Here is a 24717-nt window from a genome sequence, read left to right as displayed (position 1 = left end):
ATTGGATGCCCTTGGGTCCTGCCCCATCTCATTTCTAGGGAGAGTGTTTTACCATATTCCAGCCAGAAGGCTGTGTTACAGTGGATGGCACATGGACCACCCAACAGTACAACATGGACTCAATAGAAAATGCTGTGGCCAGCATTTAAAACTGGCTTATTGCAAAAGAAATAGATGGAATTAAAAAATAAGTGCATCATATACCAAACAAGCATTATTTTGTGAAACTGTGTCTCTATCATCTGTATATGCATATATATGCCTGTGTAATGTCATACAAATGTAATGCAAAATAAAACGCCTTCTTACTATAGGTCACCATCGGGATTTAAAAGCCACTGGGTTAATTCACTTTGAAAAAGCCCATGGAACTAAGAAATAAAAAAAAAGAAAGGTGGTGGAGCTAAGAGGCTTTGTGTGTTTGAATCTACTAGAGAAACTTGTTACTTACTTTCACTAGGTTTTGGTTTTAATTTGCTGGAGATACTATTTTATGGTAATAAGCCCCAAAAGGAGAAATCAGAGGCCAGAATCCAGTGCTTTCTAGCCAACAGAATACTCTGTATGATTTTATATAGTATAGTACTGGGTCAGTTAAGCCAGTAAGGTCATGGAAAGATTAATTAATTGGCACTACCCTATGGTCACCAGATTCTAGAGTAGAAACTAGATCCCCGGGAGAGTAAACAAGAATTTTGTAGTTAATGGTTGCCTATCTCTGGAAATTTCTCATTCCTTCTCAATCAATATAACAAAAGACACAGACTGGACACAATTACAACCACTCAATACATTTCTCCTCACAGGTTTAATCAGTTCTTCTAAGTTCACCAATGACAAATATCCTTTAAATTTTGATTCCTTATCTTTCTATAAACAGGAATATTAACCAGCACAGTAGGTGAAGGAGCTTAAAGTCCTCATGCCAATAAGACTCTTTCCCAATCTTTTCATCAAATCCCCTGTGATCTATAGTTTTCTTGCTGTTGTTTTTATTTTAGGGGAGGAGAGGAGTCTTTTATTTTTTTTTTTTTGAAGTAGGGCTACATCTCAGTTTTCTCTTTAATCATAATTTTTATCTCCGCACTTGATATAGGAGATTCAAGTTCAGGCCTAGAGAGATGAACTAAATTTTATAAGTAGGTTATCAGCAAGAAGGTGGGGAGACTGGAGAAGCACTCTACGTGTAATTTTGTGGGAGGCCTGTGACACACGCATGTTCCTCATCACACCTGCAATATCGATGGAACATTTTCTGAGGTACAACTGAGAAACCTGCATTCCTCCCAAATAGGTGATTAATTGGTTTGCGTTCAGTGGTTTATAACCCTGGATATGTGAGGTCTATTAAAAATAGAGTACCATGTTGTAGTTGGCTTCTAAAGGAAGAGAGAGAGAGATGGAGAGAAAGAGAAAGATAAGAAAGGAGGAAAGAGAAGGAAAAAGAAAGAAAGAAAAGGAAGGTAGGGAGGAAAGGAAGCAAGAAGGGAGGGAGAGAAAAGAAAGGAAAAGAAAGAAGAAGAAAGGAATAAAAGGAGAAAGAAAAAAGAAGGAAGGAATGCTTTTATTATACATTAGCAGATGCCTGGGCTCATCCTCCAGAGAGTCTGGCATTCTTGGTCTGGGGTGAGCACAGGCATCAGTACTTTTTTAAAACACTCCTAACATGATTTCAGTGTCTGCTCCAGTTGAGAACTCCTGGGTGACAGTGTGGGAAACCCAGCCGGTGAAAGCCAGCAGATCCTCTACCTGCACAGGCCTCCCCTGGCCTGCCCGGAGGACCTGGGGGGCCAGGTGGTCCAAAAGCACCCGTTCCTCCATAGGGGCCAGGAAACCCCGGGTCCCCTGGGGGGCCTGGAAAGATAATGACACACATGAGTAAACAAATGTATGTGTACATTTTAAAATTCAGATACAATTACTTTTTGCGAGGCTTGGTAAAGTGAAATCAGGAGACCCTGTGGAAGCTTCTCACCACAGGAAAAGCGGTGTTTTAAATGGAGTTTCTTAGATTTGAACTTCCCTGGCTGCCTCTCCTTTATAGACACTTGAACTTGGACTGGAGCTCTTTGTCACTGACTTAGGCCACTCTTTCCTTGGTGGTAGCATCTTGGTAGTTATTGGTCAAATTGTTTTATCTATTTTATAACAATTAAAAGTTCTACTTTCTGCAAGGTGACATAACACGCCCAGAACACACTTCACGTACTAAAATAAAATGTTGATGCCTCGTGCTGATAGAGGCAACTGAGCTTCTCATCTCTACTCGCACACGTGAGATTATACCCTCACACTGAAGTTCATGCATTTAGCCTGCCTCGTGTGCGGGCTGTGGAAACTCCAGGCCACATTCTGTCTGGGCCACTCAAATCCCTTTTCTTACATAATTTATCGAGGAACTGAAGGGAACACAAACCTTTCAGAGGAAGAGGAGTTACCAAAACACCGGGTGGTCCTGGGTACCCACGGTCTCCGCGATCCCCCTGAAATCATTCATTCACTTTTTGAGGAAACATTAATATTTGACTCATGTTTTCTGATACTAAACAAATATTAGAAGGACCATGTGCACATTTATATAAGGAGCAAAAACTATAGGAGAACTAGAGAAAGGAACAGTTCGTTCATGGAGTTCTGGGGGGATGAAGACACATCCAATCTCCTATCTACAAGTAGCAGAAAGGACCAGTCAGCTAAAACAAAATGGTCCACTGCCCACGAATTAGGCACCTCTGAAGTCACTAAGTTTCTTAGATACGCTACGGGAATTAGTGACCAGCTCTGTACTCTATGACAGTTTATTTACCTAACAAGATCTCACCCTACATTTTATTTTAGCAGGAAACATTGTTCCCCTTAGTTGTGTTCCCTTAATGCCATCATGGCTCCTCCCAAGCAAGTGCCACCCATGAGGTCACAAAGGGAAAAAATGCAGTGGTGTTAAAGGCAGACAGTTAGGAAAGACCCTTGCTGTCTGTTTTTAATCTCTATACTGTGTGAGCCCATGGAATATTTAAAACTTTCATTATTATTTCCCTGCCAAAGGATCATTTTGCAAATGTAAAACATAATTGTGTTTAATATGATATTATATTACATAATGATCATGCATAACAATGCACAACATGCATTAAGACAACACGAAGTCAGCCCCTCCGAGGGTGCCACATCTGCAGATTCGACCAACTGCAGTTGTAAAAAAAAAATTTTGTTTTTGAGACAGAGCCTCATTTTGTTGCCCTTGGTAGAGTGCCCTGGAGTCATATCTCACAGCAACTTCAGACTCTTGGGCTCAAGCGATTCTGTTGCCTCAGCCCCCCAAGTAGCTAGGACTACAGGTGTCCACCACAACACCTGGCTATTTACAGAGATGGGGTCTCGCTCTAGCTCAGGCTGATCTTGAACTCCTGAGCTCAAGCAATCCACCTACCTCGGCCTCCCAAGTACTAGCATTAGAGGCATGAGCCACCACACCCGGCCTTGCCCAGCCTCAGATGTAAAAGATTAAAAAATAATAATAATACAAATTTTAAAATGATATAGTGTGGCAAGTATTTAAACAGCATTTTACATTGTATTAGATATTATAAGTAATCCAGAGCTGATTTAAAGTACAAGGTAGGATGTACATGGGTGATATATAGATACTACTTCATTTTACATAAGAGGTGTGAGTTGCAGGTTAGTATGGGGGTTCTGAAACCAGTCTCCTATGGATACTGAGGGATGATTGTATACAAAGTTGACTCTGTCCCTTTAGAAAAATACCTTCTTCAATGATTTTTTGAAATACTTTACAAAGTAAATTAGATGACTCAGGTATGCAACACTTTATCAAGATATACTCACACAGGCTCATATTATTACCTTTGGCCCAAGAAATCCAAAAGGCCCAGGATCTCCAGTCAATCCCGGTTCTCCCTATAAACACAAACATTTTAAAAGGAAAATGTGATTGAGTGACGAGTCACCTCGTTCCCATTTCATGTGGACGCATGCTCAGTGAGACCCTGTGAAGCCCTAACACTGTTCTTAGGCTGCATCAGACAGTTTTGTACTTGAGTTTTGCAATCACAGCTAAATCCTGCAATCCATAAAATGAATGTGTCTGCCTTTCCAATTACTGCATCTGCACACAGCAATACTTCAGAATGACACAAAACTTGCCTTTACTCATGAAAATGTATTTATTGTCTCTACAATGGCATGCATTTACCTTTAATCCCGGAAAACCTGGAGATCCATAGGAACCAGGGTCACCCTGATAAAGTCACAAAAATCAGCACAGGCAGAATTAAACCAAAATGCACAAACCAGCTCAATACATCATGTTTCACCTATCAGATTGTTCCATGGATCTATTTAGTTTCGTTTGCAAAGGTGGCTGAACAAGAGAAAATAAATATAGATTCTATGTCTTTATAACATCTGCTACTTCATCTTTAGTCTTAATTCAAAACATGCATATGATTGCCAGTGTTTTAATTAAGAACGCATTGTTCTTGTCATGGCTCTTCCAATTTTCATTTATTTAACTTCATGCTTTCACTGGGCCAAATATCTTTGAAATCACAGCAATATAATTTGTATGGAAATTAATAGTTGCTCTGTACATCAATAGCAATAAAATGGACCGTGGAAGTCAATATTTCCCCGTGCACTAAGTCTAGAGCCAAATAAACTCAGTGCTTGCACTGGTGAGGGTGCGGCCTGTAAGATGATGCCATAAACGGCCAGCCCCTTAGTGGCCTGCTGGCAATGTTTGGCCTTGACCTTGCACTTTTTTCCTAGTTACTGTCCCGACATCAGCACATTATTTTTATGAATAGGCCTAAATTGACTATTCTAAGCCACTGTCATACTGGCATTGAGCCAGACAGGAGATGCCTCAGTCCTGTGACTTTTTCCCAATTCTTCTATCTTCCGCTGGCCTGTTTTAGCTAAACGATACCATCCGAAGGAATGCTCTGGGACATTCAGCCCTTATTCAGTTATTTGGATGGTTCTCCAAAATACATTAATCTTAAAAGTAAGATATTCTCTACTTCTAAGCTCATGGGAAAACTCATCTAGTCTTACAAACATGTGAAAAAGAAATGCCTCCAAATTCCCTGAACTTAAGGACAAAGCATCCTCACCCGAGGCCCTGGGAATCCAGGAATTCCTTTCTCTCCTTTCGCTCCAGTACCAGGTTCTCCCTTTAAGAGATGACAACACTTAGAGGCCTCCAAGCAACAGTATTTCAGCAACAGGGAAAGGAAAAATCAAACGAGAAAGAACAACTTTTGCCAGCATCTTAGGGAAAGCTACTTTAGAGCCCCTGTAGGACTGCACCAAAAGAGTGGAAAATTCAGGTAATATAGAGTAGAATATATATATATATATTAAACCAATGATGAAAATCATGTGAAATAACATTTTAAAACAAGATAGGACATCCCACAAATGAAGGGGAAAACAGACACTTAAATAAACTACCTTGGATCCTGGTGGTCCCGGCGGTCCACTCACTCCCGGACTTCCTTTTATACCCTAAAAATCACAATGAATATAAGCTAGTTTATTCTTATTATTTAACATATGGAATTCTATCTCTTTTAGAAATTCTTTATTTTGACCATCTGTTTCACTCATTTTTAAATTAAAGGATTACTCTTTAACCGTCTTAATCAGCAAATAAGATGGAAGCACAGAACAGCCAGACACTATTCTGCCTGGGGGCTCTCTGCAGGAGCGGCTCCTGGGGCACAGGTGTGGGCCACCAGGCCAGCAGGCCAGCAGGTGCAAACTGAGAATGCAGTTATTGAAAAGGTGGCTCATTTTGAGCAAAGTAGAGAAATTTAACCCAGTAATTAAAAAGCAACAAAAGAATCTGCATAGGACATCAGTAGTAGCAGCAGAGGCTGGCAGAAGAATTAATATTTGCCAAGAGTCTATTACCCAACTCAAAAGCTTTTGTTAGCTGTTCAGTGATCAGGACATCAAACCTATTTTTACCATCTAAGGACAACTGGGCTTCCGGTGGACTTTTCAGCCCATAGAGCAAAACATCAACAGGACATTATCTTATAGAGGACATGTCACAATGTAGCAGCATGAGCTGGGTCTGCCACGCAGCCGTTGGGTAACCAGGAGAACACCAATAAATGTCCAGGCCACGTTTTTCAACTCTGTGCCGTGAGGGTAATCACCGTACTAACCTGTTAAGATGGATTCGCTATAAGGCCTCAGCCTGTTGCCACCACAGATGCCTGTTCAGAAAATGGTTTATTTCTCTTGCTACTTTACCAAGGTAACATATGAATTTGGGAATTACCTTTTCTCCTTTATAGAGACAAAAATCAGGTGGCTCTAACAACAGCGTAGGTCCAGGAAAACCTTGCTGGCCAATTTCACCCTTTTAAAATAAGCAAAGTAATAGGAATTTCATATCAATTTACACTTTGAAATTTCTTACCCATGTATTGTGTCATAATGTTTCCAATCCTGTGTGTCATGGATTTAAAATCTAAGTCACAGGAAGTACTTCATGTAATTTAAAATGATGCTTGCTTCTGTTCTTAAAATGTAATACATACTTATAGTTAAAAATAAATTTGAAGAAAAAAATGATCCTTAAACCTACCATCCAGAGATAATCTCTATTAAAATTTTGGTATAGAGCAGCGCCTGTGGCTCAGTGAGTAGGGCGCCAGCCCCATATACCCAGGGTGGTGGGTTCAAACCCAGCCCTGGCCAAATTGCAAGAAAAAAAATAGCTGGGCATTGTGGCGGGTGCCTATAGTCCCAGCTACTCAGGAGGCTGAGGCAAGAGAATCACCTAAGCCCAGGAGTTGGAGGTTGCTGTGAGCTGTGATGACTCCATAGCACTCTATCAAGGGCAACAAAGTGAGACTCTGTCTCTAAAAAAACCCCAAAATTTTGGTATAGGGCGGCGCCTGTGGCTCAAAGGAATAGGGTGCAGGCCCTATATGCCAGAAGTGGTGGGTTCAAACCCAGCCTCATCCAAAAACTGCAAAAAAAAAAAACTTTGGTATAGTTTTCGGTGGTATGTGTGTACATATGAGTACATGTATGTATCTGTATGTATATATGTGTATATACATCATATTCATATAGTATATTGAAAATATACTATAATGAGAATACTATATAATAAATGCATAAAAATAATTTAAACTACATGGCATATTTTATTAAAATTTCAAACTTTATATATTTTCCTTGTATAAAAATACTTTGTATTTTCCTATTATAATAAAAATTCTCTAAAATCTTTATTTTTAATACTGACACAATATTCCATCATAAGGGTTTTCCCAGCTGCAAGGAGGAGCGTGGTTACCTTATGATCACAGGCAATGTGTTTACTCCTGTTGTCAACGTGCTTGTTCAATGGTCTGTTCGTGCAACAGACATCTTTAGAGCAGCTGCTGCCTGCACACTGTTAAATGCAGCAGCTATGATTTACTAAGCTTTTCCACTCCGGTTAGATTTGAATTATTTCCATTTACTAGCCAAAAAATTTAGGTTATTTCTCATTTATTTTGTAATTTATTTAAAACTCCCTGCAAAAAATAATTAGCCAAAAGTTATGTATGTCATCATAGATATTATTTTCCTGGAGAAAAGAATGTTCCTTGAACGTATTTGCCACAATACAACCAGAAATTCTCACCTTTAATTAGAAGATAATTATTTTATACTTTTCTGAATATTACTATTGTTCTACATTTAAAATTACCTTTCCTCTTAGTCATAGTTAAGAACAGGTGGCAAGCAGGTCACCCGTGTGTGTAAACCAGGCCCTCATTGTCACTTTAGACAAGTTCCTTAAAATTCCCCTCAGCCATAGTTGCCTTAGCTGGTCTATACTTCACTTTTCTTCTTTGTGAAATGGAGATTGTCATACTGCTTACCTCAAAATGTTATTTTATTGCATAAAATAAAGTTATTTTATTGACTAGCTAATGCTATCAGGTGCTGCTTCTTACATTAAGCAAAACAAAGCAAATTCTCAAATATTGAATTATTAAAACCACTAAAGTTTTTGATAGGTGGGATTTTTGGAAGACAAATACTGTTTTGAGTTTAAATGGAAAAATAAAACCAAGAATTCAATTTCTACCTAAACCTCCAGCCAGGTTTTCCCTTGGTATTGCACACTTTTCCCTTGGTATGTCCCACTATTTAAAAGTGTTCAGGCAGCAGCTGCTCTAAAGATGTCTGTTGCACGACGAACAGACCATTGAACGAGCATGTTAACAACAGGAGTTAACAACAGGAGTAAACGCATCACATGTGCTGTTAAGGTAATCACGCTTCTCCTTGCAGCTGAGATAACCCTGAACAAAACGTATAAAGGCTGACAAACAGGAGGCTTCTTCAAAATACTGGTCATATGATCTAATACACAGCCACATAGGACAGCGGTTCTCAACCTGTGGGTCGCAACCCACAGGAACTGTATTAAAGGGTCACAGCATTAGGAAGGTTGAGAACCACTGATATAAGAGAAAAACTCAACTCAGTTCCAGTTGGGGGGGAAGAAAGAGGGGAGATGGGAGGAGGGGCAGAACTTGGGGTGCTCCCACTTAATGGGCACAATATGGCACACCTTTTGGGTGCAGGACACAACTACAAGAGGGACTCTATCTAACGCAAATACTGTAACCTAGTTGCTTGCACCCTCATATTACCTGAAATCTTTTTAAAAGTGAAAAAAAAATTAAAAAAGAAAATAATGGTAATATTCCTATTTTTTAGATATTGTAAAAGTACCTTGTAGTCAGTACCATCAAAAGTACAAAGAAGGAAAACTATAAAGAATAAAATGTAAAAGGTCCATCATCACCCCACATAGGAATAATAAGTCACAACTATTTGGAACAATGTTTCTTCAGTGGGGTAACCGGCAAACATGTTCTAAAATATTTGAGAGTTCTGCATGGAAATTTCAAAATTATTTTCTAATTCACCAATCTATAAGAATTAACAGAAACACATTTGGATCATTTGAATGGCAACCTCATAGCCAAATACTCACAGGCATCCGCTCAATATCAATTTGTTCACAGTTGTAGAAAGAGCCACTCACCCACAATCAGACATTCATACTGTTTCCATGTGAGCTACCACCTCAATCACTTTTCTAAAACTTATCGTTACTAAGTTTAATATTTTGGGAGAGAAGGCTATGGGTGGTCGTAGGTGGGGAGGAGCTGGGAGGTTGTGCTAAATGCCCCTGGCTCCAGTTACCTGTATTTGCATTTCATATTGACATGTGGAGTTGAGGATTCTGGTGAAATTTGTGAAATGAGGTGAAACCAATCAGTAATTTAACAAAACTGTTACTCTGAATGTAATGTATTATTAAAAATGAAGAGTGTCTGTTTGATGGGGTGAAATGCATTATAAAAATTAACTTGAGTTTAGTGTTAAATTTTGTCAGAACTGTCATTTTACAGTCAAGGGTAATGGTGCCATAATAATTCAGCAAAGAAAAGTTCTAGAAATTAAACTGGACAGGAGCTATATAATGAACACGAGTTCAATGACCACCAGAACAGCCCCCACCACCAGGTGGCGCCCACTTCACCACTTCTTCCAATTAAAAGGGGATTCTTACCGGGTCTCCCATCTGCCCTTTTACGCCCACACCAGGATTACCCTGAGAAAGAAAAGAAAACGAATCTAATTGCTTTTGAATTAAAAATAAAAGTAAATAAAAGCAGTTAAGACTTCTGATTATGAAATTTACTGAAGTTTACTTAACACTTTGGGAAGTCTGATGAAAAGAAAAGCATAATTCCAACGACCACTGCTGGTCAGTTATTTCACTGTGTGTGTCTCTGTTTGTGTGTCTTACTCACGGCCACCTACCTTCAAACCTGGACTCCCAGGATGGCCTGGAGGTCCCTAAATCAATGACAAAAAAAGACACAAACCAACCATCAGGCTTAGAAATCAGAATGTGCTTTCTTTGGTTGCCCCAGATCCTACTTAGAAAACTCTTAACTTTAAAACATGCATGATGGACTTTCAGTTACACAGAGGGGGCATTGTCATGAGTGCAGATGATGCCAATGGCTTATCCCCAGGAACAGCGCTCCACAGTGTCGCCCGATAATGGTTGATCAGACGACAGTCTCTCAAAGAGCCCGCCTGTGTCCAACCCAAGATGGCAACTTTACTTTTTGACTTTATTTTAACATGGACTCTGGGTTTTTAAAGGAACCATATCAACAGTGCTGTACTTACCGCTAACCCAGGTCCGCCAGGATATCCTGTGGGGCCCTCTGGTCCTCTTGTACCCCAAGATCCCTAAACATGAAAAGAACCAGTGCATTCATTACCCCAAATCATGATCATCTTTCACAGGAAAAACTGCAGATTACATCTGTGTAATCCCAGATGGACAAATCCCGCTAAGGAAACCATAGTCCCTGACATGTCTGCCCGGTCAGGTCATCTGCCCTGTTGGCCCAGCTCTGATGTGGCCCTTAGTAGCTGGAAGATTAGCACTCTGGTAGGTGTGACAGACTCCTTCACTTAGGACTCAGCTAAGACCTAGAAGACCTGCCTGTTTATAAATAAACCTTGTCATAGCAAAAGCAGAGAACAAAAATACTGGTTCTTAACTACTCCTGAGTTCCACATATGTTACAATTTTTATATACTTCAGAAGGCTTTAGAAATATTAATATGAATTAACATTAACCTATGTCACTTACTTGTACTTCTTTATATATTTTTGGAATTCAGTTTACAAGATTAATGTGAATAGAAATGTTGTCCTCAGGCAGCGCCTGTGGCTCAGTGAGTAGGGCGCCGGCCCTGTATACCAAGGGTGGCCGGTTCAAACTTGGCCCCAGCCAAAATGCAACAAAAAAGTAGCTGGGAATTTGTGGCGGACACCTGTAGTCCCAGCTATTCAAGAGGCTGAGGCAAGAGAATCACCTAAGCCCAGGAGTTGGAGGTTGCTGTGAGCTGTGATGCCACAGCACTCTACCAAAGGCAATAAAGTGAGATTCTATTTCTACAAAAAATATAAAAAAAGAAAAAGAAATGTCGTCCTCACTTCTAGATCAAGACAAGTCAGCCACAAACAATTTTCTGCAACGCCTGAGTTGTGGCAAGAAAAGGCTGTAGTCAGGCAATCCTGGAAGTGTGGAGAGAGGCCGTCTGAGCGCCTGACTCTGCCCACACCGCATGATCTGTGAGCAGGTAATGAAGTCGCTCTCTTTAGGAGGATGAACTGGTATTTAGTTTAACAAACACTGAGGTTCACTTTTTTTTTTTTTTTTAACATAGAACCAGCTTCAGTAGTAGTAAAGAAACCAACTTGGAAAAATAATTCTGTCCCTAGCCCAGAAGTGACAAAACAAAATTACAGGTTAGCCATTAGGAGGCAAAATTGCTTTCAGTTTTAATCTTATAAACATTGATAAATTGGAAAGGCCAATACAATTGTTGATTTACAACTTTCAGGGAGATAAAGATGGAAAGGAGCAAAACGCTAACTACAACACAGAAGTACTGATGTGGCGGCAGAGAGCTGACGCGGAATCACTCCACTCGGCACACATGGATACTTATGGAGCAGCTAAGTGGACTTAGTTTCCTAAATAGTAAGTGTTTGCATACATGGGCAGAATCATTACAGGATGGAGGAGCATAAGAGGATGCTCACCGAGCTTCAAGGGCAGCTTCCTGGGCAGGACCCGCCACCAGCTTGAAATTCTTAATAATTTTTGAGCAAGGGACGTACACCGTCATTTGCACCAGGTGGTCCCCACAAATTATGTAGCTGGCCCTGCTGCAAGTCAAAGCTCCTGTGGGGAGTAGCCTACTGGAGGAGGAAGCAGACACAGAGACTTACTGGTAAGCCAGGTGCTCCCGGGTGCCCTCTGTCTCCCTGCAATAAGAAGGAACACTGCTTTGTAAGAGCACACAATGCTCCCTAAACACAGATTATGCGAAAGTAAATACACACACACACACACACTCACACACGGGAATTATTTAGACGGGCCCACCTGTGCAGTTTGTTCAGTTTGGGGGTGGGAGGGAGACACTGGAGGAAGGGGCATGTGGAGGTGACTTTCTTTCCCCATTCTCGACTCTGAATTCTCTTTCTCCTCAGCAGAGAAAGATTGCCGGGGTCATGACAACATGGAATCAGGATGAGAATTTATCTTTCAGCTCAAATTGTTCTAAATTCTCAATCCAGTGGTCCTAAATCCTCCCGGTTTGCCAGTCTCTGGTCTAGCCACCGTGCCTTGTTTTGTAAACACTTGGCCCCTTTGGACCACCCTGGAGTGGACAGAAAGGAAAGCCAGGCGGGAATCCTCTCACACCGGCCTCTGCCTGCGTCTCCTGCCTCCTACTCTGGGCTGAGACTCAGCCTTCTCTAAGGCACTAAGGGGTGTATATTCTCCTGAAAATAGGTTCTTTTCAAAAATGTAAAATATACCTAAGTTAAAACATCACATTTTAGCCATTCTTACATGTACAGATCGGTGGCATTAAGTGCCCTCAAACAGTTATTCACCCAAGACCACCTTCAATCTCCAAAATATTGTCATCTTCCCCAAGGAGAACACTAACTCATCATCGCCCTTCCCCCAGCCCCTGGCGACCACCATTCTACTTTCTGTCTCTATGAATCTGATTATTTTAGGAATCTCATATAGGCAGAATCACATGACATTTGTCCTTTTGCGACTGGTTTATTTCGCTTAGCATAATATCTTCAAGGTTCATCCAAGTTGCTACATGTGTTGGAATTTCCTTATTTTTCAAGTCTGCATAATATTCCACTGTGTGGCTACACCACACATCATCTATTCCTCTGTGGATGGACACTTGGGTTACTTTCTCTTTCTGGCTACGATGAATAAAGCTGCTATGAACGTGGGCATAAAAATATCTATTTGACGGTGGCACCGGTGGCTGAAGGAGTAGGGTGCCAGCCCCATATGCCGAGGATGGAGGATTCAAACCCAGCCTCGGACACACACACAGAGAAATATATATCTATTTGAGTCTTTGCCTTCTATTCTTTTATGTCTATATCCAGAAGTGGAATTGCTGGTTCACATGATAATTCTATGCTTCAGTTTTTGAGTAGTTGCCAAATTATTTTCCACAGTAACTGCAAAGTCCCAGCAGCAACACCTGGAGTCCCAACGCTCTGAGTGGTTACCAGCAACTGTTAGTTTGGTTGGTTTGCTTGCTTTTTTATAAGGGCCATCTGAATGGGTGTAAGTGGATGTAGGTTCTCAGGAGCATTGTCTCCCAAATCTGATCTGCAGACCAGGTTCACGAGGCCTCTGAGATGGGCCGTCTCCATACCCAGCTGCTCTGCTGCCTCACCTGCTCTCTATCACGACAGGCACAAAACCACTCGCCGCAACTAACGGAACGTGGCATGATACGGTTTACCACGCGCTGCAGTTTAAATTACTATAGCAGGCAATCTTCACAACACTAAGAGGAAGCCAGGGTAGATACTATTTTATTTTTCTTTCATAAGTTTCTGAGCCTTTCACAAGGCTCAGAGACCTCAGGGGTTTGCTTAAAGTCACAGTGGTGTCAGTTCACTCCTTTCAACTCGCCATAGTGGGTCCTAAAATGACCCCGGTGCTAATGTTCAGTTGACTATCAGTTAAGCCATAAACAGAACCATAGTTGTTGTTGTTGAACAAGTAAATATAGGCACAGAGGCTACAAACACTAAGGAGATTTCCACCGAGGTGACTCCGAAAATCAGTGCATTCAGGGACGCTTCCAAGGAAACCCCCATCTGTGTGTTTCCTGCCTTGTTTTACTCACTTGAAAAAAAAAAAGAAAGAAGAATTTTTAAACCTACCACGATCACAATTCTTACCTGAATGCCTTTAATGGCACCTAAAATGAACACTGAATTTCCTTTTTCTCCTTTCTCCCCAGGAAGGCCCTGAAAATAAAATATTTACATAAGAGAAAAATAACATATGACCATTTCAGGATTTATTTTTCTTCTTGAAATATGACTCATCAGTAAAATGGCCAGTGTAGTCATATTTAACCAGCAGAGATTCCTTTATCTTCTCCATTATTATTATCACCCCAAGGTCCTCAGATCTATGTACTTGATATTCAGTTAAGATCTCTTAAGGAATCTCCTAAGACAGAGCATCACTAATATACAGTTATTTACTAACTTTCAGCAGGAAATTGTATTTTTCCTTATAATAGAAAGCACACACATTGTTCTTACAAATAATGAACTTTTCAATTGTTAATTTATGCTCTAAAAATAGTCTAAAATTTTTTTATCCGTTTCAGTATTTGTATTCAAAATAGAGTCTAAGTGAGTCTAACTTTGTAAGTCTAACTTAAGAAATAGAACGCGTTTCTTTTAGAAGGTTATTGTGTGTAGCTGCTAGTCTGTTTAGAGTATTTTTAAAAAGTGAATGAAATACTTCAGTGTATTCTTTTCTCCCCCAAGCTTTTCCTACTTAACTTTTTTTTCTTTTCTTTTCTTTTTTTTTTTTTTTTTGAGACAGAGTCCCACTATATGGCCCTCCGTAGAGTGCTGCAGTGGGTGTCACAGCTCACAGCAACCTCAAACTCTTTTGGGCTTAAGTGATTCTCTTGCCTCAGCCTCCCACGTAGCTGGGACTATAGGTCAGCTATTTTTTTGTCACCACAACGCCCAGCTATTTTTTTGTCATTGATGTTTAGCTGACCTGGGCGCCAAACCTGCCAACCTCGAGGTACACATGGTCGGCTCTGTAACCACTGTTGCTACTGGCGCTGCCCCTACTGAACATCTTAATATCCTGCTTAATATCTTACTACGTCCGAACTTGGTTACGACATAAAAATCTACCATCTTCACATACCAAGCGCCTATGAAAGATAATTTCAAAGTTAATCTCTCTTATTGCAGTGCCTGAGTTCACTTAATGATTTTATTGCAAGTTACACTGGTAATTTACTTGAGAAATCGGATTTGCCTATATGGGCAGTTCTAGCTTTGCACAGATCCAATCTGTATGAATTTTGGTTCCACAGTTGAGTAAAATAACACTCATCCTCCAACGTGGTTCAAATCTCAGTCACATATATATGAACTGAGTAAGTGCATGAAGTATCAAGGTCACTGCCAGCTTTTCAGTTCCCCACTCACGACCTAATCCCAGGTGTGAATCGTGATCGCTGCACACACACAGTAAAGCCTGGGGCGTGTTGCTGTCTTCTTCCCCAGTGATAAACCCAAATGCATTTTATGGAAAAAATGAATTCTTGAAAGAGGAAATTGGCCCAAGCAAAACAAAAATGTAGCCAAAAAATGAAAAATGGTAATGCTGGAAGTGAAATTCAAATAGAATATCAATGAAGTTATAGGAGAAGCAGACGACCACTGAGTAGTGATGCTGGTGTCACTTGAAAGAGTCTGGGTACACAGCCAGGAGAACTTGGTAAAGATGAGCTTATCAACAAAACAGGAAAGCAGCTGTGATGAAAGGGTGACAGCCTCCCAGAGGGAGTCCCTTTGCCCTTCCATCCATTCTCTGTGCAGCAGCCAGAGACATCTCAATGACGGAGCGATCCAATCATGCTATTTCCTTCCTTAAAACCATCCAGGGCCTTCATGTGACATGGCAGAGAATCGCCAGCCTCTTTCCACAATGCACAAGACCCCTCAGGTCTTAGATCCTGCTCTGACTGCACCTGTATTAACTGTTTCTTGAGTACAACCCCCTGTGCCCACGGCAGGGCCTTTCCTCTTGTGATTCCTATTAGGTTAAGCTGTCCCTAGCGTCTTACTAGGGAGCCGCCTGGGCCAGGAGCCCCTCTTCCTCCAGGAAACCCGGGGTCACCTCTTGAGCCGTTGTAGCCATCCACACCAGGCTTGCCTCTGGGCCCAGGAGGCCCTGGGTGGCCCTGCAGAAAACAAAATTGTAAGTGAAGAAGTTTTGCAAAAATGTCACAACACGAAGGTTTTGCAATGTGAAAACGCAAATGATGGCAACTGTAAGTCACAGCTAAATTCTTTAATTTTGTGAAACTTTCTTTTCCACTCAACAGTGCTACATGCCATAGTAAAAATAAATTTTTTTAATATATCCCAATTTAAATTAATTGAGTTTGGAGTATTCAAGGAGATTTGGGAAGAAACCTTTCTCAAAATCTTTAGAAAGACTCTAATGTCTTATAAAACTTGCAAATTTCCTCTTCCTTCCTCCATTTGATTTTCCTAATAAAAAGGAGAATAGTGAGCTCCCTTCCAAGGTTAGGATTCATTAACAAATAAAAAATTTCCTTATGAGTATACACGCACATCCAGAATATTATACTTTACATAACAAGTAATATCTAGCTCATATTCTGGAAGTTTCTCTCAAACCTGTCTGAAAACCTGAGTAAAGAGTTTTGGTCCAGGAGTTATTGTATAAAACTGAAAAACAAAAACTCTTTTGGGCAGTGAAATAAGAAGATAAAAAAGAGTTTGCCATAAATTATACAGAGAGTGTCAAGAGTATATATACATATTTTAAGAAATTTATTAAATTTGGGGTGGTGCCTGTGGCTCAAAGGAGTAGGGCACTGGCCCCATATGCTGGAGGTGGCAGGTTCAAACCCAGCCCCAGCCAAAAAACCTGCAAAAAAGAAAGAAAGAAAGAAGGAAATTTGTTAAATTTGTGATACTGAAGTCACATTTGACTTCTGCAATTACAAGAAGTTCCGAAAGTGACTTATAATCACCTTTTATACATATCCCAACTTAAATTAATTTAGTTTGGAGTATTTAGTATATATTGAGTATCGCAATTTGGGTAGAGATTTTTCCTGTCTTAAAATGTACAGATGTTTTTGGCACCCTCAGTATATAGCACTATAATCACTATATATTATATATAAACCTATATATTATATATATACACACATATATAAACCTATATATAAATAAAATGAGCACTTCTCCCTTCTTTACAAAAATGGAGGAAATTTAGTGACGCTTACAGGTATGCCGTCCAACCCTGGGAATCCAGGAACACCAGTCGGACCCTAAAATCCCAGAAAATAAAATGAAAATGTTCAAATTACTGAATTATTTGATCAACTGGTTCATTTGAAAACTTTAATAATCAGACTCATATTTAAACATGCTTAGCAGTCATTATCACACTGATGATCACATCTTCACATTGATGAGTTTAAAAGTCAGCACTGAATAATCAACTTTTCCTCCTTCTATATATTTTTTATACCTAGAAGGACAGTTTGGCAGTGCTGACTTAAATAAAACATACAGCATGCTATAAGCCAGAAATTCAACTTCTCAGAATCTATCCTAGAGTAACTAACTCTTAAGTGTGAATGACAGGTACTTTATAATTTTTTTTAGCATACTTAAACTATATAAAGTTGGGGTAGAATCACAAATACTCATCAACAGAGAATAAACTATATTTTTATCCACACTAGGGCATAGGACAGATATGTAACATTTTGAAGGGAATAAGTTCAATCTATATAAGTGGATAAGGAATGATTTCCAAACTCTGTTGAATGAAGAAAGGTTCAGCCTGATACAGACACATAATAAAGTATCATACAGGTTTGTTTAAAAACCACGAAACGACACATTCCCTCCCAGGATACACACATGTACTGAGGTGTGTGCAAAGGTCTGGAAGAGCCTGCTTGCGCCTCTGGAAATGGGCTGGGAAGGAGAACAGAGTATTGCAGAGGCGTTTAGATTTTATGTTAAGGTACAAGTAAGTACTACTTGTGATTATAAACTCCAGTGCAGTAGTTCTGGTGATGGCTAATGTGGATCATTTTTTTTTTCAGAGTAACAAAGAGATTTTAATTAGGAAGAACAAAGAGAAAGCTGAGAGCACTTCTGAAGGGAGCTGGAAGGAGCTGGAAGTGGGTCCCTCTCGTGAAGAAGCAAAGGTGAGAGAGCCGAGCTAGTGGGAATTTTCACTCACCTTATCACCTTTGTCCCCAGCTGCTCCAGGAGGACCGCTGTCCCCTTTCATTCCTTTCTCTCCTGGAATCCCAATTGGTCCTGGGGGTCCCAGAGGTCCAATTGGACCCTGAGGCCCTGGTGGTCCTGGCTGACCCTGAGAAGGGCGGGGCGGGATGTTAACCAGTGTCTTTAACACAAATATATGGTCAGTTGGGTCTCCAAAAGGCTGGAAAATTAGATTTGCGCAAACTCTAATAATAGAAACAAATGATTATTTAACATAAAAATAAGAAACAGTAACATTGCCCTTTTTGATCTGAATTTAAGCCATGTGATAAATTTTACTTACCGCATGTGTGTGCACATGTGTGTAGTGTGTGTGTGCGTGTGTGTGTGTACACAGAAACATACATCAACCAATTAGAGTAATCTTACTATTTATTGTGTCTGAGACATTTGTAGATCTTGGGCTGTTTACCGAAGCAAGGAACTATTAGTAAAAAAATAAAATTCTTATCACTATCACAAGCGCATAAAACTTAATATTCGTTGCAAAATTCTAAATTACAACCTAAAAGTAAAACTAAATCAAGACTTCAAATGACCTTTTTAAAAAAAAATGTTAATTAATCTTATTTCTAAGTAAGTAGTAATGGATAAGGAATGATTTCCAAACACATTGTTGAATAAAGAAGAAAATCCATCTAAGTAAGTATTTCTTACTTAGAAATAAGATGAATTAACACCAGCTTAAAAGCTCCCATTTTTTTTTTAAATACAAGCTTCAGGAAATAACTGCTTCTTCACTGAGTTTGGGTATTATCTTTTCATCTCTCGTGTAACCTACACATAAACTCCCCTAATTATCATTTGTGAATCCCCTATGTTCCAATAATGTATTATTCAGGTACAAAACAAAATGCATGCTCAAACATAAAAGAGTAACTGAGTAATTAATTGGCTGTAAATCTCTTTAATGTGATTCATCTTAGACGTGCAATCCTGAGCCCAGTGAGCTAATAGGAAGTTTACAGGGGGGAAAAAATATTCAGTGCGAATGTTTAGAACAATGGTAAGAATAAAACTCCATTTAGTATAGAAATGTGCCCTGATTCGAAAAAATGATATATAAAATACTTTCCCAAAAAAGCAGAGCAGAGAATGGTTATTCGCGTTGTTGAAGAATGCCGATCGCTCCGTTTTATCCCATCTCCTCCCCCCCACCCCCAGCTGCGCCACCCCATTGCACTGACTTCCTTGTGCCTGATTTCTGAATAAGCTCTGCTTTTCACCAGCTTCTACACACGCTGCCCTGTCCCAGGAGGGCACCTCTCCCTGCCCTTGGATGACTTGTCTCATAAGGCTCCTATGGAAAGACCACCTGCTCCCCCCCACACATCCCCTACTCCTGCCTGGGAGAATGAGATCCCTCTCCAAGATGACTCCAGACCAGAGTCACACCGTCACCTGTTCCCGTGACCTTTTATCTGTATGCTCCCCCAACCCCACACCCACCAGACCATGAGGGAAGAATCTAGGTGGCCAAGGTCGCGATGGTTGAGAAAGGCAGAAGACGGCGGCACCTGTAGCACTGTGGTTAAGGTGCCGGCCACATGCACCAAGGGTGGAGGGTTCGAACCCGAGCCAGCTAATCAGCAATGACAACTTCAACCACAACGACAAAAAAGAAAGGCAGAAAAAAACAAATGCTTAATAAAATGAAGTCAGCTCTCCACTACCCCAAGGAAAGACAGTTGGCCCTTCATATCCCTGGGCTCAGCATTTGGTGATTCAACCAATTCACATCGAAAATATGAAAAAATAAAAAAGAGAATAACAATACAATTTTCATTTCTGTTTGTGTTTTTCAACACAAAATACAGTATAACAACTACATGCATAGCACTTATATTGCATTAGGCATTGTAAAAAAATTAGAGACAATTTCAAGTGGAGGGTGTGCATGGGTTACATGACCCACCACACTATTTATACCCACAGATTTTCCTATCTGCAGGTGTCCCTCCTCCCCTCCCCCAACCAAATCCCCAGGGAAACCACAGACACTGAGAAAGGAGTGTAAGTAAACATGCCTCTGAACAGTAAACATCATCCCCAGAACTCTGGCTTAGGGTAATTTTGGAAAACAGTGACAACTGCACCTCAAAGCCCGCAGAGCATCACCCCACACTGTGAGCAGTGACCCTAAGCACCACTCTACACTGTGAGCCATGACCCTAAGCACCACCCCACTCTGTGAGCGGTGACCCTGAGCACCAGCCCACACTGTGAGTGATGACCCTGAGCACCGCCCCACACTGTGAGCCGTGACCCTGAGCACCACCCCACTCTGTGAGTGATGACCCTGAGCACCGCCCCACACTGTGAGCCGTGACCCTGAGCACCAGCCCACACTGTGAGTGATGACCCTTAGCACAGCCCCACTCTGTGAGCCGTGACCCTGAGCACCGCCCCACTCTGTGAGCCGTGACCCTGAGCACCGCCCCACTCTGTGAGCCGTGACCCTGAGCACAGCCCCACTCTGTGAGCCGTGACCCTGAGCACCACCCCACTCTGTGAACCCTGACCCTGAGCACCACCCCACTCTGTGAGCCCTGACCCTGAGCACCACCCCACTCTGTGAGTGATGACCCTGACTGGGGCAATGGCCATGTCTTTTCCTTGTGTGGATATAACACAGGCATTGTTGTGCTTTTATTCCAAACCACTTGAAATAGCAAATTGAAAAACCAACATAAAATTCTACTTGCCTCTTTTCTTATAGCCATAAAGGCTTTGTGGTTTTATATTTGCTGCTGTTTTTTCATATTAGTAGGTATTTAGTTTCATCATAAAAATTTTAAGGAAATAACATTAAACCTTGGATAATACTATAAAATCTGTAAGGAAGCTGAGAGTTTCCTAAACGCCAATGTTTGGAATAGTGATTTTATTCACGCAGTTTGAGTTAATAATTTATTCACAGCAATGTAGAGAATATTTCTATTTTCATTAAATTATTTCATATAAAAGGAGGCAGTAAAAACGTCTATGCCTACAAGTAAATATTTCAGCTTCCATGTTTATGGGGCTATAAGAGAATTAACTTCAGGATGAATGAACACAAATAGTAGCCCCATAAAAGACATTTTTATAACTAGAGAATTATTAAATATCACAGGAAGTTGGCATCATTTAAGAAAATCTTTTAAATTCATCCTTGTATTCTCCACCCATCAAAAATAACATGGTATAAAATCCACCAGATTCAGTTTAGCAAAAAGAAGAACTGTCTAATGGAAGGACTGACTTTCTGAGGCAGCAGCCCTGATTCCTTTTGGCTACTGTGTGCACGCAATTGCCTCTGTGGTTTCTGATTTTCAGGTTTGAGACGCAGAAGTGAGAACACAGACCCACTGAATCCAGAAATGACAATCAGCTTGACAGCTGAGGGAGCTTTGGCGCTCCGTGAGAAGCCACTAGATCATCTCTTTCTTTCTCCTCAAAGACCAAACTGACACCGCGTCATCAGACCTGTTATTTGCGCCTCCCTGCAGCAGCTGTGCAAATACAAGCAGAAGGAGATGAGAGTGGACTCGGGGCTGCGTGCCGCCTGTGCTCCGAGGCCGGGCATTCCTTTAGGATTTTGTCCCTCACTGATTGTCTAAGTCAGAAGCATCTCTTCAGTAGGGCTAAGATCAAGTTACTTTTATTTCACAGCAACTTTGTAAAAGAGACTGGAAGATAAAAGGATATGTATTGAAGATTTTAAAACCAAAATCTCCAAATCAGACTTACTAGCTACCACTGATCCGCTCGCCCCCCCTCTCCGAGGCCAAACCCTGTGGGGAATGCCAAAAATCCAAGAAATCCTTGGTCATATTAGCAGTACAGGGATTAGAAGAAATAACTGCAAATAGACAATTATAAATACACATGCACGCACAACCACACGTCTTATGCAACAACTTCAAGCTCTTTCCCAGTTATATCAACCTAAAGGAAGAGTAAATAAGTGAATAAATTAATGATCAGTAAACCGCCCAAGAAAGAGGCTCTCATTATACTAACCAGACAGAATTTTCCAAATCACCCCTGGACTCTAAGACCATGACACTGGCTATCAAAGTTGTCAAGATGGGGAAAGAATTTATGTGTCAAGCTTGGTTAGGTGCCCGCCATAGTCCAGATTTTGCATTTAATGCAACAGAGGCACTGAAAGGTGGATTACTATCCCCAGATAGATAAAGAAAGCTTACTCACAAGGCATAACTTATTCAAACTCACACCTAGTAAGCTCGAATTCACATCTGAGAGCTTAGTCAGTCTCTCTCCAAAACCTCCCCTCATCCCATCTCAGCCACACACAACGGAGGGTCCCTGCACTGACCAGAGTCATGCCACGGGAGTGACATCTCATTCCCTCCAAGTTCCATCTTATTTTTGCACATAAAAAAATGTATCTGCATGTACTCTATATTCTTTTATAAAGTTTCTTTAGAAAACACTGTTGATAAATTAATCAAACATCTCTTTTTCTGTGGTTATCAAATCTAATCTTCTAGTCCATCCTACATCTCTAGCTAGCTGTTTTCAAGAAGCTGCCCTGGGTCTTCTTCCCCTGTTCATTCCTCGTGTCAAAGCTGAGCTCATCCCTCCCACCTCCTCTTTCCCTGTCTCTGCACACGGTGACTCTGTTCTTTCCATCATTGATTCTCACCACTCCGCTGTTGGCTTCAGCTCACCCTCTCCCCCTTGTTCTCCATGCCCTTCCTGTGACCAACTCTATCACATGTTGCTGTGAACCAAATCACACCTGCCACTGCTGAGCCCCTGGGTCCCCTCTCTCACATGGGTTTCCTAAGCACCAGCTTCCCTCACTTCCTTAACCACAGCCTTCCCCAGACTCTCCACTACCACTGTCTACTGTCTCCAATCTCCCTGTCCTTGCATCATCAAACCTCCAATGGGTACAATCTTCCATCCACGACCCCAGCCAACACTATCCTCTGCAGTTTCCACGCCCACCCTTGTCTCCCTGGGGTGAGAGGAGTTTCCTCAACTGCAGCTCAAATTCTACCGTCCTCCCCCCAGCACGGGATAGTAATCACAGTAATGATAGTAACTGCTCCCATGCCCTGGGCGCTGTGTTCCAGGCACGACACAGCACTGGGGGAGGCTTACCACCCTGTAAAGCAGAAAGTCACACCTGTATCCACTTCCTCATCCCCAAAGGAGGAGGCTGAAGCCCAGAGAGACGGAACAAGCGACCTGAGGCTGCGCAGCCTCGACTTCCAAGTTGCTGCCTCTCCTTTCACCCCAGTTCTGGCCAATCTTACTCTCCTCCAAACTCTCAGGTGTGCCCTAAATAATTAACACCCAGAGAGCCTCACGGCCTACTTCTCCTCCCTGTTATGTGCGTACCACCTCAGTCGGTATCTACTGGGATGAAGTCTTCTGGCAACCCCCTGAGGCAGGGGGCGTCTGTGCACACCTATATTTCTGCCCAGCACTTTGGCCACTGTCTTGCTCAGTATAAACTGTAAACATACACTCACGGCTGGATTAACAGATTCAAACGTCAGTAGTTAACCAAGGAGCATCCTTTTTAATGCCTTCATCCTTTGCTTCCCCTGTATTCTTACTCCATGGTCATTAGCAGTATTCTCTCACTATTTTTCAATTCTTCCCTCGTTTTTTTAACGCTCGGTTGCAATTCAGCTAACCAAACACTAGGTGTCGCTACAACATCACTTAAACCTCCAACAGGCCTCCAGGGGCCGCGCAAGCACTTTTGACCACGGCTCTAGGTCCTCTCCTTGCGAGAACAGGTCCATTGGTATCCGGAAGAGTTATTTAAAATAGGTAATGAAGAGATGTTGTAGACCAGTGGTTCTCAACCTTCCTAATGCCGTGACCCTTTAATACAGTTCCTCATGTTGTGGTGACCCCCCAACTATACAATTAGTTTCATTGTTACAGACGGCTGTGGTTTTTAGCCCCGCTGAACAGTAAGTCACCCCTCCGGCCAGGTCACCAAGAATGGCCTCCCCATGTTAACACACGGCTGTGGTTTCAGCCCAGAACTGGAAAAGGTGGTGCTGAGCGCTGCTGCTGAGCTGCCTGCTGAGCCAGAACGCAGCTGCCTCTCCCTCCTCCTCCTGCTCTTGGCCCCCCACCCTTCCCCTGACCTCCCCTGGGCTCCTCTTCCTCCTGGTTGCAGCGCCTCCCCTCCCCCGCAGCCCCTCACGACTTCTCTGGCCTCTTTTCACTTTCCCTTGAGCAAACTCCTCCCTTTCCACAGGTTGGACTCCATCCACTGTCAAATCTAATCCCCTAACACCCATCCCAGACCTCCCTTCCTGAGCTCTGGCCTCACACCAGCTGACCCCAAGCGCTACATGTACCAAGCTGCACACATGAATGTGCTCCTAGGCATATCGCACTGGCCACCCAGCTGGTGTGTCCTCTGCCTGGGAGCCCTGCGAGCATCTAACCATCCTCTTTCCTGTCAGATCTCCCTCCCAAATATCTCCAACTGCAATCAGCATCCTCAGCCTCCCCACTCAACCTCTCAGTCCCCAGGACCTCCCAGCAGGGTGACTGCAGTAACCTCCCCACTCCCCCTCACTCAGCCTCCAGGACCTCCCCGCAGGGTGACTGCATGGCCTTCCCACTCACCCTCACTCAGACCCCAGGACCTCCCAGCAGGGTGACTGCATGGCCTTCCCACTCACCCTCACTCA

General features: G+C 41.8%; 1 protein-coding gene across 1 annotated transcript in view; it reads right to left on the bottom strand.

The window, feature by feature from the left end:
• Nucleotides 1-24717, bottom strand: part of COL4A4 (collagen type IV alpha 4 chain) — a 104661-nt gene that overhangs the window by 64449 nt on the left and 15495 nt on the right. Inside the window, exons 4-18 of the mRNA XM_003784892.2 lie at nt 17991-18125; nt 17017-17061; nt 15820-15936; nt 13892-13960; nt 11882-11917; nt 10261-10323; nt 9883-9918; nt 9629-9670; nt 6317-6397; nt 5479-5532; nt 5139-5198; nt 4217-4261; nt 3868-3921; nt 2417-2483; nt 1750-1854 (exon numbers count right to left, since the gene is read on the bottom strand). Coding sequence (XP_003784940.1) covers nt 1750-1854; nt 2417-2483; nt 3868-3921; nt 4217-4261; nt 5139-5198; nt 5479-5532; nt 6317-6397; nt 9629-9670; nt 9883-9918; nt 10261-10323; nt 11882-11917; nt 13892-13960; nt 15820-15936; nt 17017-17061; nt 17991-18125 — 1009 coding nt within the window. The remainder of the gene's footprint in view (nt 1-1749; nt 1855-2416; nt 2484-3867; nt 3922-4216; nt 4262-5138; nt 5199-5478; nt 5533-6316; nt 6398-9628; nt 9671-9882; nt 9919-10260; nt 10324-11881; nt 11918-13891; nt 13961-15819; nt 15937-17016; nt 17062-17990; nt 18126-24717) is intronic.

Source organism: Otolemur garnettii, unplaced genomic scaffold (assembly GCF_000181295.1).
Source record: "Otolemur garnettii isolate 467f Iridium unplaced genomic scaffold, OtoGar3 scaffold00013, whole genome shotgun sequence".
NCBI lineage: Eukaryota > Metazoa > Chordata > Mammalia > Primates > Galagidae > Otolemur > Otolemur garnettii.
Note: the sequence above shows the minus strand (reverse complement) of the source record. Positions and strands in the feature narration are given on the sequence as shown.